The 19,143-nt window shown below is 39.0% G+C and overlaps 1 protein-coding gene across 3 annotated transcripts in view; it reads left to right on the forward strand.

The window, feature by feature from the left end:
* Positions 1-19,143, forward strand: part of LOC126251768 (TATA element modulatory factor) — a 181,768-nt gene that overhangs the window by 22,663 nt on the left and 139,962 nt on the right. For all 3 annotated transcript variants that reach the window (XM_049952388.1, XM_049952390.1, XM_049952389.1), the window contains exon 4: positions 17,365-17,761. In XM_049952388.1, the coding sequence (XP_049808345.1) occupies positions 17,365-17,761 (397 nt within the window). The remainder of the gene's footprint in view (positions 1-17,364; positions 17,762-19,143) is intronic.

Raw genomic sequence — 19,143 nt, forward strand, 5'->3', positions numbered from 1 at the left:
GGTAGACATCTAAAACATAGAAAACTAAACTTTAAGTAAACTGACTTGGGAATAAAAACAGTGTTATACGTTGATAATTGAATGATTCATATAATTTGTTAAATATGGAAGTTAAATATTATCCAGTTGTTTAATTATTAGTCACAAACTAAGAAGTCAGTTAGTAGACATTCTTGCTGTAGACAGTTGTCAGAAAAATCATTTTAAAATTGTGAAAACCTATAAGAAAAAATATCCTTATTCTGTATACAAGCTAGAATACATTTTAAACCTTCAGATGATATTGAATGTATAGTAGGATCAAAGAAACAAAATAATGCAGTTGATAGTTGATGTGTCTCCATTACTTTAGTTGAACAGTTTGGAGAGAAAGTGAAAACTGGAAGACTAATTTTATTTTTCAGCTTTAGATTGTCGTCCATGAATGGTGAATTTGTTTCTCAAATTGTAGAGAAGCACACAGAAACAAACACCTTTCTTACTTTTTACTAACTGTTTTAGTTACTGAGAGGACATACAGAAAACCAAAATCACATATTTGATTGTAATCACTGAGCATGATCAAAACTGTTATTTGAAAAGGATAGTGCTTGTAATGTAAGAAGTTTCCTCACAACTTACTATGTCAGTAGAGTACTTTAAGTCTGTCAGGATTTAGATTTAAGGGTTAGGAAGTCTTTTCTGAAGGAATTTGTCTGGAGTGTAGCCATGTATGGGAGTGAAACATGGATGGTAAACAGTTTGGACGAAAAGAGAATAGAAGCTTTCAAAACGTTATGCTACAGAAGAATGTTGAAAATTTGATGGGTCAGTCATGTAACTAATGGAGAGGTGCTGAATAGAATTGGGGAGACAAGAAATTTGTGGCACAACTTGAGCAAAAGAAGTGATCGGTTGATGGGACACATTCTGAGATATCAGGGGACCACCAGTTTAGTTTTAAATAGAAGTGTGGGGATTAAAAATCATAGAGGGAGACCAAGAGATGAATATAGTAAGCAGATTCAGAAGGATGTAGGTTGCAGTTGTTAAAGAAAATACTGTACTAACACAAGCATGATTAGTGTTTTTCTTTGCGACACAATGCTTGAAACCACAACTACAAGCTGATTTTGATGTGTACTGCTAGCTAATATCACTTGGGTTAGTGCGCATGTTCTTCGCGTTGATATGGACACACTATATGGCATGGCAAGTGGCCTTCGTACAGTCATTTGCACTGTTTGGGTTATCAGCTGCGAGGGCAGTGTCGATGACCTCCTGGCTGCCTAGAATAACGTGGAAAGTGAAACAAGATGACTGCACAGCCCACCAATCCCCCACCAGGCAGGCGCAACACTGTGTAGTTTCAGTATCACTGCCTCAGCTGTTTGCAGCAGGTGGAGCGAGAACTGCATCATGCTATTGTCCCCTCTTTCTGCTGCCGGAGTAACTCATCGGATATGTAAACAAGAAACCAGCTTAGGATCAATATGCACAACAAAAATCAAAATAAGTACAGTGTGGTAATATCCCCACATTCTCTATAACTAACCTTGTACATGTTACAATGCTAAATACCAAAAGTAGGGGGAAAAGGAAGCTTTCACTTTTTGCAAAAGTAACACTCTTCTTTTGTGTTAGCACTACACCTACAGTACACTAACTCAAACAGTAAAAACACTGCATAAACCACTGTTCATAAAATTCACAGGTCCTTTCCTTTGTGGGTGGCACTCTTGTCTTCTTGCTGGCCTACCTAATGCTCAGCCACATCATTGCTGACATCTTTGTTGTCTTTTTCCGCCTCTTCTTCCATCATATAATACTTCTGTCTTTGTAAACTTCTGGATGGAGGGGGTGGCTGCTCCTTTGGCTCTGCCCTTGTGATTTTTGCCTACAAGCTTATTGTTGACTCCAATATGATCTCCCCTGTTATTCCACATATTTTTGTCACATTATCTGTTGTACAGACAGTTGCAAATCAAATTTAAATTCTCACCTGTTTGCTTTTAGATCAGTATACCGCCAGAAACTTTGTCTCAAACTCGATGTACAATGTGCTTTCTTTTTCTTCCTTTAGATCTAAAGTGTATTAAGTTTTTTCTGGTCTAAAAACCTCTGTGTCATTTCTTCTAAATCTTGTTTCTTTCTTTACTGAAATTTTCCACTTCAAATTACATTCTTTACTCACTGATAATGCAGCTGAAACAGCACTGAGATTGTTATCATCTAATTCAGTGCCATCGCCATTTGTGCAGATGCTGCTCATCTTGTAATCTGAGATCTTATTAGCAGATGTTCTGCACAAGATGCCGAGATTGGAACTAGGTATATCGATTAACAAGCCTGAGTCTGATGTTGGTTGTGACTGTGGCTTCATTAGTATCAAACATGGGGGGAGGACAGTAGGTGTGTTTTGCATTTTATTACATGTAGCCACACATTTCTCTGTCTAACCCACCTTTAATTCCTTCGTGTAATTTTTTTACCCCCTCCCTTGTAAATGTCGATTTTAGTTCTTTCATGAATTTCTCTTGACATTCCCAAACTTCTTACATTAATTCCTTCATTAGTTTTCTCTTGACTTTCCTTTAATTCTTTTAATCCCTTTGTGCATTTCTCTTGACTTTCCTTAAATTTCTTTCATTCCTTACTGTTTTCTGTTGCCTGTCCTTTGTGATTTTGTCTTGTCACGTTGAATAGCACCATCATATCCAACTGATATATCCGGAGGGGACTGATGCTCAGTTTTACTAACAAGTAAGGTCCCCTCTAACCCTTCCTGTTTTTTGCATCTGTGGCTTTGGGAGTTTAATTTGATCATAAGCTGCTTGTCTAAGAAATCTTCGTTAGTCACATCCTCACCTTTGAGTCCTGCATTATGATATTCTCCCACTCTACTGAGCCAAGCTCCCACAGCATTATCTAGTGACACATTTCTTTCTGTGACTGATGTTTGCTGTTCAGTGTTGCAGTGCTGAAACTGTGCTGCCCGGTGTGTGTTGCCATGTTGGACATGTAATCCAGGTTGCTGTCAGTTGCCATCTCTCACATAATTTTTTTGATGGTGACACACATTTTTACTGTATCTCTCTACGTGGATGCTTTACTGTTTTGTTTGTTTCTTATTATTGCATCCCAGAGTTCTCTGTTTTGACTGTTCTTCACTGAAAAGCTGGTTCTTTCACAATAATCCACCTCTAACCTCCTCCATACCTTCTTTTATATTAATTTCTGGTGATCATGCATGGGTGGGGATGGTTGTCAGAGAGAACATGCTTTTTTCGCAAAATAAATGTAATCGTGTTACCTAATATGAAAAGTGTCTCTCTACTTGATGAATATTAAAGTTCCTAAAAACATTAGATGAAAAAATGTTTTGGTGAAAGGATAAACCATTTTACTTCATTTATTGATACTTTGCAAGTAACACATAAGCTAACAATGTCTAGACCCAATCATGTTCGTATTAACAGCTAAATGTATTCCATTTTCATACTGAAATTCGCTGTTGCTGTATTGCTTTTCCAAATTATTCTGCCACATAATAACTATCCACAGTAGCCCTTTCATAATTGTTCAAAACATAAGTTCTCCTAATGGAAGCTACTGAGTAAGAACAACGATACTGTTTCCTCCACTAATTTCATAGGTAATTACGTGCACCTTCTGTGAATAAACTGAATTATTACTCCCTATTACCCCACCGACTGACATAACACTTCCAAACTCATAATTCACCATTTCAGCAAACTGTTCAAATAATTTTGATGCAAAGCAGCCACACGTGTTACACACGGAATGACATCTCCCACCTTGTATTATGGCACATGATGGGTAGTGCTAGTGCATTGTTGAAAATAACAGCAAGACAGTCCCCATTCCAAAAAAAAGATGCACTCAGCTCAAGAAGTCCCAGAGAACCACCGATACATAAAGGTTACGATTTACTGTGTGATACTACTTTTGATAGTAGTATTCCTTACATGGATGACACACAAAATGAATGTAATAAGTATTGTATCACTTCAGTGTGTAATTTAATTGCTCCTGGCTGCTATGTGGCCATCCCAGTGCTTGATTAGGTTACTCAGGATCACCAAATGTCTTGTGAAAATATTATTTAATTAACACAGCATACAGTGATTAACTATATAATGTAATTGTAAACTGCAAAAAGTCTGTATGTAAATTATTTGATTGAAGCCTAAGGACATATAATCATTATTCAAAGAATCTACAGTGCACATAATATCATTACAGGCTCTTTACTACCTACAAGGTGTGGCCTTCACAGGGGCACCACTTTATCATAAGAACCTGTATGCCTCTGTGATGCTGAGGGCTGTGCTGGTGGTTGCATAGCTACTAGCATGGCCACCCAAGCTTGACAGGCCTGAACAGAGGGGCCTGATGAAGATGTCTGGCAGTGTAGGAGAGGGAGGGCTGTGTGTTTCTCCAGGGAGCTCTGCTAGCAGTAGTTGGGCACAGGAATGGTGATGTCAGGTTTCCCAAGCTGGGAACTGGCCAGCATCACCAGACATATTTTCCCGTAAACTCTGGGCATAAATCAAGAACTACTGTTAGTCACAGCAGGTGGAACATTGTGTGTCTTGGGAAAAGGAGCTTTGGCCTCACCTCTTGGACAGAGAGGAAGGTACACACCTCTATAAGATTAACCCTCAACCATTGGCAACAAATGCTCCTGCTCTCCTGTCCCTCTTAGAACAGGCATACTAGCATTTTCAGTGGATTTTGTCACATCAGTTCAGATCACAGTGTGTTCTTGATCTCTTCCACATCATGATCCATTGGATGGAGATGCACTGACAGAGCTCTTCCTAGCACTCCCCCGTCCATTCCTTCTCAAGGATGGCTTCAGTGCACACAATGTGCTGTGGCGCTCGGCTGTCATTAGCTCAAGTGGTTGAATTGTCAAACACCTACTCCATTTAGAGAGCATTTGCCTTTTGAACTGTGGTCAGATGACAAACTTTCCTACAGCTATAGGGTCATTTTCAGCCATTGTCCTTTTTATTGGTTCCCCATCTCTTGCAGACTCAGTTCAGTGGGATGTGGCCACAGATTTGCTTTCTGTGACCACTTTCTGATGTGGATTGACTTGCTGACTCGAACTGTGGTCAACAGGAGAAAGATGAATGCTTTGGAGGTCAAATTGGTTCTGATACAGTCGCCAGACCATTTTTGAACAATAGGAATGTGCTCAGGAGATGATGGACCGTGTCACTTGTGCGATCCAAGCAGCTGCAGATTTTATCCTGTTTACTAATCACCTTACATTACAGCTTGTCACTTGGTGAAATAAAGAATGTCGCTTGCTTATCAGAGTCGGGCGTGCAACTTTGCACTAATTCCAACACCATCCAACTACAGAAAATGCTTGTGCCTTAGTAGGTCTGCGAGAGCACAAATGAGGTGAATTATAAAAGAACAGAAGAGGAATTCCTGAAAGGAATTGGTGACTTCCATTAGTCGGTCCATGTCCACTGCACAAGCGTGGGAACCAATAAGGCAGATTTCAGGCAAGGGCAGTACATCTATCCTTATGGATTTGTTGAGAAATGGGGTCTTGGTGTATATGCCTAAAGCCATGGCTCAGGTTTTCACTAAACACTTTTTTACTTCCACCAGGCCATCTGGACAAACTCCTGAATTTCAGTTGTTTTGTAAGGCTGTGAAGATGAGGAGGCTCTGCTTCTTCTTGAGTACTGAAGAGGTCTACTATCTTCCATTCTCCATGTGGAAATAGGAGTCAGCTTTGTCAGCAGCCAGGGACACTGCTCCAGTACCACATCACACTCATTATTGCCATAGTCCGTCTGTGCCCTAAAGACAAGCTCCTGTCTTGTTTCAGTCAGATCAGATCTTGGAAGGAAGCAATATTAATCCCCCTATAAAAACCAGGCAAGGATCATGCCAGCCCTAATAATTACACGATGTAGCCCTTACCTGCTTAGCTACTTTTGAGCACATGGTCAAACACCAACTCATTTGGCTCCTCAAATCCTGGGGCCATGTGGCTGCCCCCAGTGCAGTTTCAGGCACTACCATTCTGACCATGATAAGTTAATTCTACTGGAGATGGTGATACTGGAGTCATTCTTATGTTGCAACCATTTATCTGGTGTGATTTTTGAAAAAGCATATGATACCACTTGTAGATATAACATCCTTAACATCCTTCAGCAATTTCATGAATGGAAGCTATGTGAATGTCTGCCACTTCTTATTCATTTCTTCCATGAGGATGCAGTTACACTAACGTGTTGACCATTCCTTGCTGACTGCTTTGCTCAGGAGAAGGGGTCCTCCAAAGCAGCATATGAACTGTCATTACATTCACAATTGCTATTATGGCATCTCCTCTGCAGTGAGAAGCCCATTTAAGAGTTGATTGTGAATAACTGTGTGATCTTCTACTTTTCCTCCTCCTCACGTTAGTGAGACAACTTCAGCTGTCCTTAAGGAGGCTGGGAACTTGGGGAAATAAAATTGATTTTAAGTTCTTACTTGAGAAGACTACTTGTGTCATCTGTAATTGTGCTTGTCACAGTTTTCACCACTGGAGCTCACGATGGGGACACATTTAAATTTTAAGGAAAGTGTGCACTCTTCGGGCCTACTATTTGACTTGAAATTAATCTGGCTCCCACACCGGAAAGACCTGTGAATGAAGGGCTTCAAATCATGAAATGTCTTGAAATACCTCAGCAGAAAGAGGTGAGGAGGTAACAAGTTTATAGGGTATATGTCAGACCAAAGATTGTGGCAATATGGTGTATGGGTCAGCCACATTTCTACCTCAAGATGCTAGACACTGTCCACCATGAGGACAGTCAGATATCAACTGGAGCCTTTCGACAGTTCAGACTATGTGTGCAGAGGCTGGTGAACCACCACTCTGGATTCAGCGGCACCTACTTCTGGTCCAGCAGGCCCTGAAAATGTCAGGGTTGCCTCAATGAATGACATTTAGTGCATCAGTCCAACCCAACTTTGACAGCCAACTTTGACGATTCAGGAATCGGTGCCATGCAACAAGCCATTCTGGATACAGGCCACCAACAGTCTCACAGATCTGGATATATCAGATCTGCAGATTATGTGACTGAATTATATGACATTATGATGGCACTGGAGTGAATTTGGAGGCATCAGAGTACGAGGTTCCTAATCCGGTCTGACTCACTGCATTACAAATGGTCTACCTAATGTGTACAGTAGACCAGTTGATTCCGCTCATCCATGACACCTTGCAATGGCACCAACACTGAGGCAAGGAGGTGGTCTTTTTGTGAGTACCTGGACAAGTCAGGAGACAGAGAAATAACATAGCTGACAAAGCAGTCAGAGAAACATGTTGGGATGGTGTTGTATGTCAATGTGTCATCCCCTAAAACACTGTCATCTCATTATTAGACAGAAGAATCATGCATCAATAGGAAACTGGGTGGTTGGAAGTGACAGACAACAAACTGTGGTTGCTCATATTGGCCACATAGGCATGATTGACTTCATGCCAACCACATTGATGGAAGGAAGTACTGCTCACTAGACTGCACATAGGATGTAGTCCATAAACACTCAGTGTCCTCTGGCAGGCAAATCCTCCACTCAGTGAAGTTTGTGGTGTGCCGTTTCTGGCTCAACATGTTTTGACATTTGTGTGTTTTAAAATACTGATATCGAGGCAGCCCTCGGTTTTGCTGGAGATCTGCCCTCCATCCTCACTGACACCGACTTCAGTGTCACGTGGGTTTTGAAATTTTGTAAAGTGTTGGGCCTCATCCCTATAGGGCTGGGGAGAGGAGGTGGACTTCAGTGCATTATAAACAACACAGCCTAAACAGATATGCAGACAGCCTCCATCACTCCCCCCGCCCCGTATGTATGGCATACTGATTCTCCACAAGGGCATTGATGACCATGCTGTTGAGCACCCCACATACAAAATCTTCATCATCATCATACAAAGTGTGGTCAGGCAAGGTTACAAAATTGTTAAGGCTAGCGTTACCACTTGTTGACAAATTGCCTGTAGGCTTCTGTTTCAGTTTCTTTGGCCGACATTTGTCTGCTGTTTTTTTCTGACATTTCACCAGCACGAGTGGCTGGTAGTATCAAAGCTTCACTCTCAATTGCTGATGTAGTGCAGAGTAAAGCTCAGACAATGCCAGACACTTGTACTGGCGAAACATCAGAAAAATTAGCAGACAGTGTTGGCCAAAGAAACCAAAACAGATGCCATCAGGCAATTTGTCAAAATTCATATTCTTTCTAAAAGCTCAGGGAATAAACTCCAGCATATGAGTCCCAACTTTTTTCAATTTTTTGAGGCCCTGTGGTGATGTTGCTGCTTGGATTAAAGGAAATGGCCACATTGGTTATGTTCGTATTCCTTGTTCTCTTCACTTTTGTAGGAGGAGTATCAACATGGAAGATCGAGCATATATGTGACTGACACACAAAATTTACTTGGTACAGACGAAATTCACCACAGTTCGTATATTGAGCATTGTTTGTGAACTGCTGATATTATGACTCTTAAGCAATTGTTAACATAACACAAAATTCCAAACCTTCTTTTCCTGTCTTTGATGGTGTGGTTTTCACTGACTGCTCATCGTTGGAACTTAAAGACTAATTCAGGATGTTAGAGGTAGCTGTTAGCCCAGTATGAAGTCTAAAATAAATGTGTTGTGTTGTACAGTGAACATCATCTTCAGTCATTATCCAACATGAAATGTGCTCCCCTCAGTATTTGCTGTTACGAGGCACGTGTGCTACATCTCATCTTCAAAATAATTTATTTCATGTCTGAATTCATTGAATCAATGAAAGATCATGCCTACTTAGAAGGAAGAATCCCAGATGTGATTGCTTGATGCACAATGGCAAACTCCTACGTATTTTGAAGTTGTATGGAATTGCTCTTTGACCACATAGCAGAAAAAGAAGGATAGTTTAACACACCATAGGTATTGAAATAACCAAAATCTTGTTGATTGACACTTTAAGAAACTGTGGACATTGACTAGCAGATTACTCAGATGAATGAAATGAAGGTTTATTTATATGGAAGTGGATTCCATCTCTGATCTCATTTTCCCCACAAGAGAGATTTCTGTTATGGGTCCACATCATTTTGTATTTCATTGTCTGCTGCCAGTTTGACCAGCAACTGACCTGACAGTCACTGCAGAACTTGTTTGTTCTTACTCATAACTTTTATTGTCCAACTGCATAAGTGCATCTTTGATGCAAGTGCTTTCAAGTTACAGTTATCATATGTCTCATGTACTGTGAAGTCATATCATATTAGGCCTCTATTTGCACCATATGCACTGACGTCACAATGAATAAATGAAAGTAAACAGTGCTTCAGGAACTAATGATGTTCTAACTCCACTCCCAAGAGCTCAGTGAACATGAATTACATTAATCTACAGCCCTATTTATTCAGAGCACAGAAATGTCTGTATTAACATCTCTGCCCAATTTTGTGTACACACAGTATTCAAACAGGTTAAGTGTGTAGTTACTGGAATATTTTCTCACTTAAAAAATGTAATTTCTTTTCATATTAACAGAATCTTCCGTCAGTTCTTGGTAGAACAACATTATAATAAATGAAAAGCACCAGTTTGCTTTTGTTCTACAATATTACTTTTATTGTTAACCGGTTTTTGCTTACAAGGCCATCTTCAGACACTTACTGAGTATTATCGCCAAAGAAGTTAAATGTTAGCAAACAACATTGGGAGAGAAGTATCACATCTAGACTGAAGTAGAAACATACAGTAACATCTTTCCAATGAAAAAGTAAAAACTGAACAGTACATAAATAACAATGGAGTAGACAGGAAAACCTTTAGCACAAAATAGGAATACCATGCCTACACAACAGTTTCTATTAATAAACAAAACTAATAAAATAAAATAATATTAGTACTAGACAAGGCTGCTTCAGGAGGTATGAAATATGGAGAGTGATACACAACCAATTAAAAGAAGAGACAGTTATCAATGTAAATACAGAATACGTAAGGAACTAAAGCAGTATCAATAAGATAAACAGATATAAATGAATGCAGGAAAATGGAGGTGTTTGAGGGAACCTACAGTTTGAGAGTGTGGTGGTACTGCATTTTAACGTTAACATTATAATCAAAGCAGTGGCTGTGTAACAGTTTTCATTAAATAAATGAGCAAAGTAAAATATGAACAGTATTTGATGAGACAACTACAAGGGGTGTTAAACATGGACAGTAATACAAGTACCAGTTAAAAGAAAGCCTTAACTATTGAAACTACAGTCTATGCGGAATACAAAGACAACTTCAACAAAACAAAACAACTTAATGAATACAGGAAAATGGGAATATGTAGGAAGAGAGAGTGTGGGAAGTAATGAACAACAAAGATGATTATATGAAGTTTCGGGGAGGGGAAGTGTTGAGCTGTGTTTGGTCATTTAGGATGAGATCTGGACTGTAAGCAAGATGTTTGTTAATTTCTAGGGCTTCCAGCAGGTTGAGTTTATGGCCTTTGTTTGCTAAGTGAAGTACATGGGACACTGGCTGGTAGTTGTGAACCTCACTCAGTACATGTTCAGCAAATGCAGAGTCTGAATTCTGCAACCTCCAGCTGCATTCATGTTCAGCCAGCCTAGTTGATATGTCTCTGCCTGACTGACCAATGTAAAATTTTTGTCACAAGTAGAACAGGCTATTTTGTATACCCCACTGTTGGATAATAACTGGATCTTGTCTTTGCTATTAAAAACACACTGGGCTGTCGCGTTCCTGACATAGTAGGAAAGCCTATAGTTGCAGGATTTCAGTGCCTTGGCTACAATCTGTGATACCTGACCTAGAAATGGTAGTGCACACCATTTCTTGCAGACAGTGGATGGGGAAGCGGGTAGGGCATAGAGGAGGGGTATAGTTTCCCGTTTTTGTTTCCTGTGCAAGATGTGGTCAATAAGGACTGGATTGCAGCCATTGGCTGTGGCAATAAATTTTATTGTATCTAACTCTGCTTTAAAATCACCTCTCAACATGGGGATAGATATGAGACGGTGTACCATTGAGTGGAAAGCTGCATGTTTGTGAGCTATGGGATGTTGTGAGCATTCTGTTTATCTTATTGATATTGCTTAAGTTTCTTATGTATTCTGTATTAACATTAATAACTGTCTCTTCTTTTAATTGGTTGTGTATCACTCTCCACGTTTCATACCTCCTGATGCAGCCTTGTCTAGTACTAATTTTATTTTTATAATAGAGGTAACTTCCACGTGGGAAAAATATATCTAAAAACAAAGATGATGTGACTTACCGAACGAAAGCTTTGGCAGGTCGATAGACACTCAAACAAACACAAACACACACACAAAATTCAAGCTTTCGCAACAAACTGTTCCCTCATCAGGAAAGAGGGAAGGAGAGGGAAAGACGAAAGGATGTGGGTTTTAAGGGAGAGGGTAAGGAGTCATTCCAATCCCGGGAGTGGAAAGACTTACCTTAGGGGGAAAAAAGGACAGGTATAAATTCGCACACACACACATATCCATCCACACATATACAGACACAAGCAGACATATTTATGTGTGGATGGATATGTGTGTGTGTGTGCGCGAATGTATACCTGTCCTTTTTTCCCCCTAAGGTAAGTCTTTCCGGTCCCGGGATTGGAATGACTCCTTACCCTCTCCCTTAAAACCCACATCCTTTCATCTTTCCCTCTCCTTCCCTCTTTCCTGACGAGGCAACAGTTTGTTGCGAAAGCTTGAATTTTGTGTGTGTGTTTGTGTTTGTTTGAGTGTCTATCAACCTGTCAGCGCTTTCGTTCGGTAAGTCACATCATCTTTGTTTTTAGATATACTAATTTTATTTTATTTTATTATTTTTGTTTATTAATAGAAACTGTTATGTAGGCATGCTATTCCTATTTTGTACTAAAGGTTTTCCTGTCTACTCCATTGTTATTTATGTACTGTTCAATTTTTACTTTTTCATTGCAACGATGTTACTTAGTGTATGATTCTACTTCAGTCTAGATGTGTTACTTCTCCTCTAGTGTTGTTTGCTAACATTTAACTTCTTTGGTGATAATACTCAGTAAATGTCTGAAGATGGCCTTGTAAGCCGAAAACCGGTTAACAATAAGAGTAATATTGTAGAACAAAAGCAAACTGGTGCTTTTCATTAGTTGTAATTTCTTTTTCCTTTCACATTACTGCATCTACTGCCAGCTTGATATGTGTACAGTGCCTTTTGTTCTTTCACATCTAAAGTTATTGTAAAATAAATGTGTTACAGTACTCCATCCTATTTGACACGAGGTTCTGATATGTCAAAGGAGGTGTGTAAGGTCATGTCTTTCTCAATCTTTTAAATATTGGCAGCCAACATCACCCCATAAAAAGGTTTGCCAGATGTGGGATCCCTTTGTCATAATGATTGTGAAAGTGTCATCAGCTAGAATACTATTGTTTCTTCTTTTTATTGAGAAATGAAAACTGTGATATAATTAGAAGGAAATAGTTTGTCTGGACAATAGTAAGACTACAGATACATTATACTTATGATTAAACTTTTATCACCAGATTGGCATATTCTATTTATGCTTATGTTCTAATATAATTCAATAAATTCAGTATGCACTTTATTCAAGAAACAATAATTAAATGGTATTAAACGGTTTTGATTCAGAATACAAATATGCAAGAAACAAGAGAAAAAGATAAACCCACAGTGAAATAGCTATGCCTCATTTCAAGTGATAGGATAGCTTTTTATGCAAGCATTTCTGAATAATGTGAATTTTATGCAGGCTGATGAATGTAACCAATACAGTTGTAAGATACATTGAAACTTATCAGCAATTGCTTCATTGAATGATTTATATTTGTTTCTTTCATCATGAATTAAATGGTACTGAAGTATCTTAATTTTAACACTGTTCTCTGTAGATAATTTATGGAGATAATGTTTTACAGTCAAAGAAATTATTATAGTCAGGTTTGGATTATTCCAGTAACACCCAAAAAACAAATGAAAGTCTATGAAGATGGTGGACAGTATATAACAACAGTTTTTTTTTAGAGTAGTCCTGCTCAATTTTCCTCATAGATAAGTTCCCATACCACTTACTGAGTAAAGTTACCCCCCGTAGACTTTGGCTCAAGATTGTTTCATCTAATTGTGAAGTGGTTCAGCATAGTTATTGTGCATGGTGAATAGTTATAGAAGAAACAAAAAGAGCAGCATTCAGTAATGATATTCATTTGAATTATGTAGGTGTCACATTTTTATCAGTTGTTGATATGCACTATACTATGTTATGTTTTATAGACAGTTCTTTACTCACTTTATGTCCTTCCAATTAATAAATTATTAGTATGGGCCAGATTTTAAAGACAAGTCATATTTTTCCTGTATTTTTGTGTGAATCTTACAACAATTTATGCATAAATCCAGGTATTGTAGTGTAGAAAAATATATTTTTGTTTTGCATATAAATCATATTTACACGTTTTCTAGTTATGTCATATTTCAGCCAGCTTTTGCTGTGATAGGTCATACTTTGGCAAACTTCTGCCAAAAATGAATATATTTGTCATGTCTTAAAGAAATGATAATGTTGATAATGTTTCAGGTAGTATTTTACAAATAAGCACAACAGTTACTATGAAGCTTTATTTGTCAGGACTATACCAGACAAGCAGTGCAACACATTAGTCAGCTTGCTGACTTAATATATTGTTGTGTGGTGTTGACAAAATGCTCTAGAAGCCTGTGAGGTTTTATTTGTGATTTTGGAGAGAAGTCCTTCAGCATTAGTGGATAAATATTATTTTATAACTGTGTGAAATTAAAATTAGTGCTAAAAAGCAATTTAATATGCAGTAACACTGTAATACCACCACACACAGTTGCTGTGTAAATAGAAGTGATGAAAATGACAGCAGACAAATGCTGTTACTCAACCACATAATCATTCTTCAAGGACTCGTGTGAGATTGTTGTCTCTTGCAACATGCCATTGGAGAATCTGAATAATTCATGCTTCAGACAATTCTTGGAGAAGTGCGTGACACACCCAGTTCCAGATGAATCTACAGTGAGAAGCAACTGTTGATCTGTGTGCTATGAGGAGTTGCTCAGCAACTCATGAATTAGTGTTGCTGACAAAAAGGTCTGGGTGTCAACAGATGAAACCATTGATGTTGATGGGCCTTACGTTCTAAATGTTGTTGTTGGTGGTGTTCTAAAAATTAATGGACCTGGAGAAATTTTCATCCTTATGCGTGAACCTCTTGAGAGAGTAAACAAATCGACAGTAGCCATTTTGTTCGACAATTCCATAAACCTACTATGCCTGGATGGTGTGAACAGAAACAATGTTTTGGTGGTAGTAACAGATGGTGCTTCATACATGGCTAAAGCAACAAGGGGCTTCAGATTCTCCACTCCAGTATAGTGTATGTCACTTGCCTTGCACATGCAGTACAAAGAGCTTCAAAAGAGGTGCGGTCAGGTTACCATGATACGAACAAACTAGGCCTAATTTCATGGGGCAAGAAAATCTGAGTGAAACTTTCAATACAGGTGCAGAAATTCAAGGGACTAGCATGTTCATTGCCCGTCCCCCTCAACCTATTCTTAGACGATGGTGTTCTTGACTTCATGTTGCTGAGTATTACTGTGCCACCTACATCAAAATAAAGACAGTTCACGGAACAAACACCTTCGATGCCCCTCCCTCTCATCCTGTTCTTACATGAATGCTTAATGCTGCCGAGTATCATTGCATCAACTACACCAATATAAAGACTATCTTTTGTGAACTTGATACTGATGAATCAAGTGCTATTAAAACCGTGGAAGAAGTCTGTACAGATACCTTTTCTGGAAACTTGGCCTACCTTTTCAGTGGTATCAGAAGCCAGCACATGACTGGAAGCTGCTGCTACTCAACCTTACGATGCCCTGAGTATTGTGCAGCATGTGCAGAGTGAGTTGGGCCAAGCTTGTGGTCAAGTGACTGACAAAGGGAACAACAAATTGCAAAAATGCTCTCCAGTGGAATCCTGGATATTCTACAGTGTGCAAAATTAATGACAGTTTTTTTGGGAATGCCACAACATCTAAAGACAGTGAACCAAAACTGGCTTGCAGTGACCTTGCCACCTTCAAATACGTTCTGTAACATCCTGTGATGTGGAGAGAAACTGTTCCAGGTACAAAACTGTCCTCAGCACCTGTAGATAATTGAAATTGGAAAACCTGAAAATACACTTTGTGATCCAATGATATTCTGCATACACTGAAGATTGGCGGAGCATGTTAAAGAATTTAGAATATTTTAAATAATTGGTAAAAAAATGGTTTTATGACCTGGATAGATAGTATTGTTTCTACTGTGCTTCGTGTTTTTTCAGACAAATGCAGACATTTCAAAAATAAGTTCTAGTTAGTTTCAAACACCACAAAAAAGAAGTACTACACTTACAATTTGTTCAGAAGTGAATTTTGTTACATGGTATATAAAACAGTCAACAAGTATGTTTTTAAATAAACTTTATAAAGTCATATTTAATTTTTAAGGTCATATTCATGTAAGTTTTAGGTCATAAATGCTTGCATATTTTGGTGTTTTTTGAGTACTTAAATTTCAAGATTTTCTAGAAAGTCAGGTATGCAGCTGATGTGTTCTGAATGTATAACCAGCAAGTCATTCTTGATATTGGCAGAGGTGCACTCAGTTTCAGATGAATGAAAATCTGGTGTGAAATAAGATTTTGAGCATGATAGCATCCACCACCCCTTCTTCCAGAAAATCTTGATTGCAACAGATAATCTACATTATGGTCTTAGGTAGATGTGACATTTAGTTGTTTGGTGGTGAAACCAAAAAAAGTGAATATAAAATAAAGGATGCGGTAACCTGCTGATCTGTAGTGTAACTTGAGGTCGGTACCTGTCATTGGCAACATTTACCCCCATTATGACGAAATACCCAATCTGCATTGTAATTGATTCAGTCATTTCTGTTCCATTGTTGCCACCATTCATACCATATATAACATACTGCATACCATATGTCAACCATGGAAAGTAGGAAGGGGGTTGTGCCTTTAACTATTATTTTGGATTTGTTAGATTTTTAGATGATATGCTGCGCAACATTTGTACTGTGCTGTTTCAGGTAGTTAAGCACCCCCCCCCCCCCCTTTCCTCCATTTAATTTCAATTCTATATCTTCTACACTCTGTCATTAGAAATGTTAAAAATTCACCTAGCAAAAACTTTTGTCCTGAAATGAATGGCTTACAATCATTGTGCCTCAGCAATTGTGGCAGTATATAAACTGTTTAGATAGCAGGGCTTTGTGTTCATATTAGCTCATTTTCAAGACATCTAATTTAACTGTTCCCATCTATAAATTCGTTGATAATTATTGAAGGCAATCTCAGTAGTTCAGGCACTTCATAGATATGTGGCTGCAGATGTTTCCCAATGAAAAATTGTGATTACCAATTTTGATACACTCACATACTCAGCTACCCAATCCTTATAAAATTAAATATGCCATAATTCACTGCTTTCTGCAGATAGTGATGTTTGTGACATTGCAGAAGATACATAAATGGAGCCTATTGTAACTGAAAAATCAGAAGCAGCAATACTAAGAGTGGCGATGAAACTAAAACAAAATTAAAAGAATTACTATACTGGCCACTGATATTTATTTGCAATACTCTGGGCTGCTTATTTTTTTGTTGCAACAAGGTATGGTACCTCTTAGTGCAACCATTTCATTGTTTTAATTACAACGGATCTTGCTAACTATGTAACTTCTTGCTGTTGCAAGCAGTGTCCATTTTTTATATGAATGTCAGATATTTCATAAGCATAAGACAATAATTGTACATATAAATGGGTGGTAGATGTGATAAAGTTTATTCATACAGCTTTTAGATTAAATTTAAAAATTTTACCTGATTGGGTTAAGCTACATAAAGTTGTTGTCTCCCACTTTGCAAGAAAAGATGCTTATATCTTCCATCATATAATGCTCTACTGATTTTTTTTTTAGCATACCTACTACCAAAATACTTGTCATTTCTATTATTTGCAGCTTTCAGTGGTACAATGTGTGCATTTGAAAAAGAGGGGAAAAAAGAAAGCAAGAAAAGACTAACAATTTTCCAAGTTCCTCAATGTGGAGTAAATGATCTCATGTGCATTTCAGATGATACAGTGTATTTGTAGTAATCATGCTGCCTACATGTGAATATCCTCTTCATTTTTGTAATCTGTGCATTGTTTGATTAATTCTTCTTGGATTCAGGCCACAAACGAGGAGTGGTGATACATCAGAAAAAACTTCGCCTGAGAGTGTTGAAGTTATTCCAGAAGAAGACGATGAGAGTGTGGCAGATGACAGCTACACATCAGCATCAGAAAGCACGGCAACAGCTACTGTGACGATAATGGAAGCATCTGGTGGCAGGCAGTTCTCTCAGGCTGTGATACAGTCGCAGCCCATTGGTGACAGTGGCTTACTGGGGGCCAGTAGGACAGAGGCACCTCCAGAAATCCCTGTGGCAACTCACACTGGCTGTCGAGCTGGGCTCCAGCTTGCTCTTGCTCATACTACAGAACCCATTCGAATTCCAGTCTCTGTGTCAGTTGATATACCAAAGCCTTCTGTAGTGCTGCCAGCAACACCATCTCTGAAGGATAAGGTGAGCAGTTTATCATATTCTGATATTACATAAATTGCTGAATAACATTGTAACTGATTCTTCAATTTCTTCCAGCATACTTCATGATTAAAGAGTTCATGGTTGAACAGCCTGGTCTTAGTGTCCAACTGGCACAATATTTTGGCAAGTGATGACATTGCCATCTTCAGATGGGCTGATGAACAGACCACCGAGGTATTGGCGCCCGGCCTCCAGGTGTTCCAAACGCGTTCCGCACCCAGGCGCAGAGCGTCCAGCATCTGTTCTGTTCACAGTCTGCACCCAGGGGCAGGTACTGACAGCGTCTACGTAGTATCTCTGCCTGTTCTCGAAGTCAGTTTGTGATGGATGACTTCTTTCTACATTTTATCAGATTCAAAGCAGGTTCCCAGGCTTTCTAAGGATATAATCTTGATTGATCAACAGTTCCCATACTCAAATCTTGATAGATACTTTAATGACACAGTCCCAGTTTGTGGAAGTTTGTGTCAGAACCTTGTTCTGGTCATAATTCATTCTGTGTAATTCCAAGAGGCAATGTTCAGCAACTGCTGACTTGTTAGGGCTGCTACAGTCTGGTGTGCCACTGATGTTCTTGACAAAGATCTTAGATAGTACGCAGCGTTTGGTCTATGTAAGTTGTGTCACACTCCCAGGGGATCTAGTAGAATCTGGATTTCCATAGTCCTAGGTCGTCCTTGACATTACCAAGCAGTGCCTGTGACTTAATTGATGGGCGGAAGACAGTATTCGCTTGATATTTTTGAAGAATTCGACCAATCTTTCCCAATAAAGTGCCACAGAACAGATTAAATGCTATGCCCTCATCCTGCTGAGGTTCCTCTTCTGTTTCCCCTGGTTGTACAGTCAGTGTGGGACATAGAGCTCTGAATTTGCTTCTCTGTGTAGCCATATTTCCAGAATTTGCTTCTCTGTGTAGCCAAGTTCTTGGTTAAGGCTCTCATTGTCAGACAGGGTATGGGCCATACAGGGTATGGGCTATGTGAACCAATGTTTTGAGGATGTTGTGAAGAAGCTACAACCGAGACTTTAAGGACTCCCAAGGTACACAAAGAGGGAGTGCCTTTATGACCGATTGTCAGCAACATTGGTGCTTCGCCATACTCACTTGCAAAATACCTTAAGGATATGCTTAGCCCTTACATCAGAAAATGTTCACATCATATTCGCAACTCACTGGATTTTATCGGGCGTATTAACAACTTCAGACTCCGTGATTCCGACGTCCTTGTGAGTTTCGATGTTGTCTCTCTCATCGCAAGGGTGCCTTTGCAGGAAGCCTCAGAACTTACTGGCCAGAAATTTCACACAGAGACGACCAACCTTTTTAGGCACATCCTGACATCGGCATACTTTTTCTT

Source organism: Schistocerca nitens, chromosome 4, assembly GCF_023898315.1.
Source record: "Schistocerca nitens isolate TAMUIC-IGC-003100 chromosome 4, iqSchNite1.1, whole genome shotgun sequence".
NCBI classification, from domain to species: Eukaryota; Metazoa; Arthropoda; class Insecta; order Orthoptera; family Acrididae; genus Schistocerca; species Schistocerca nitens.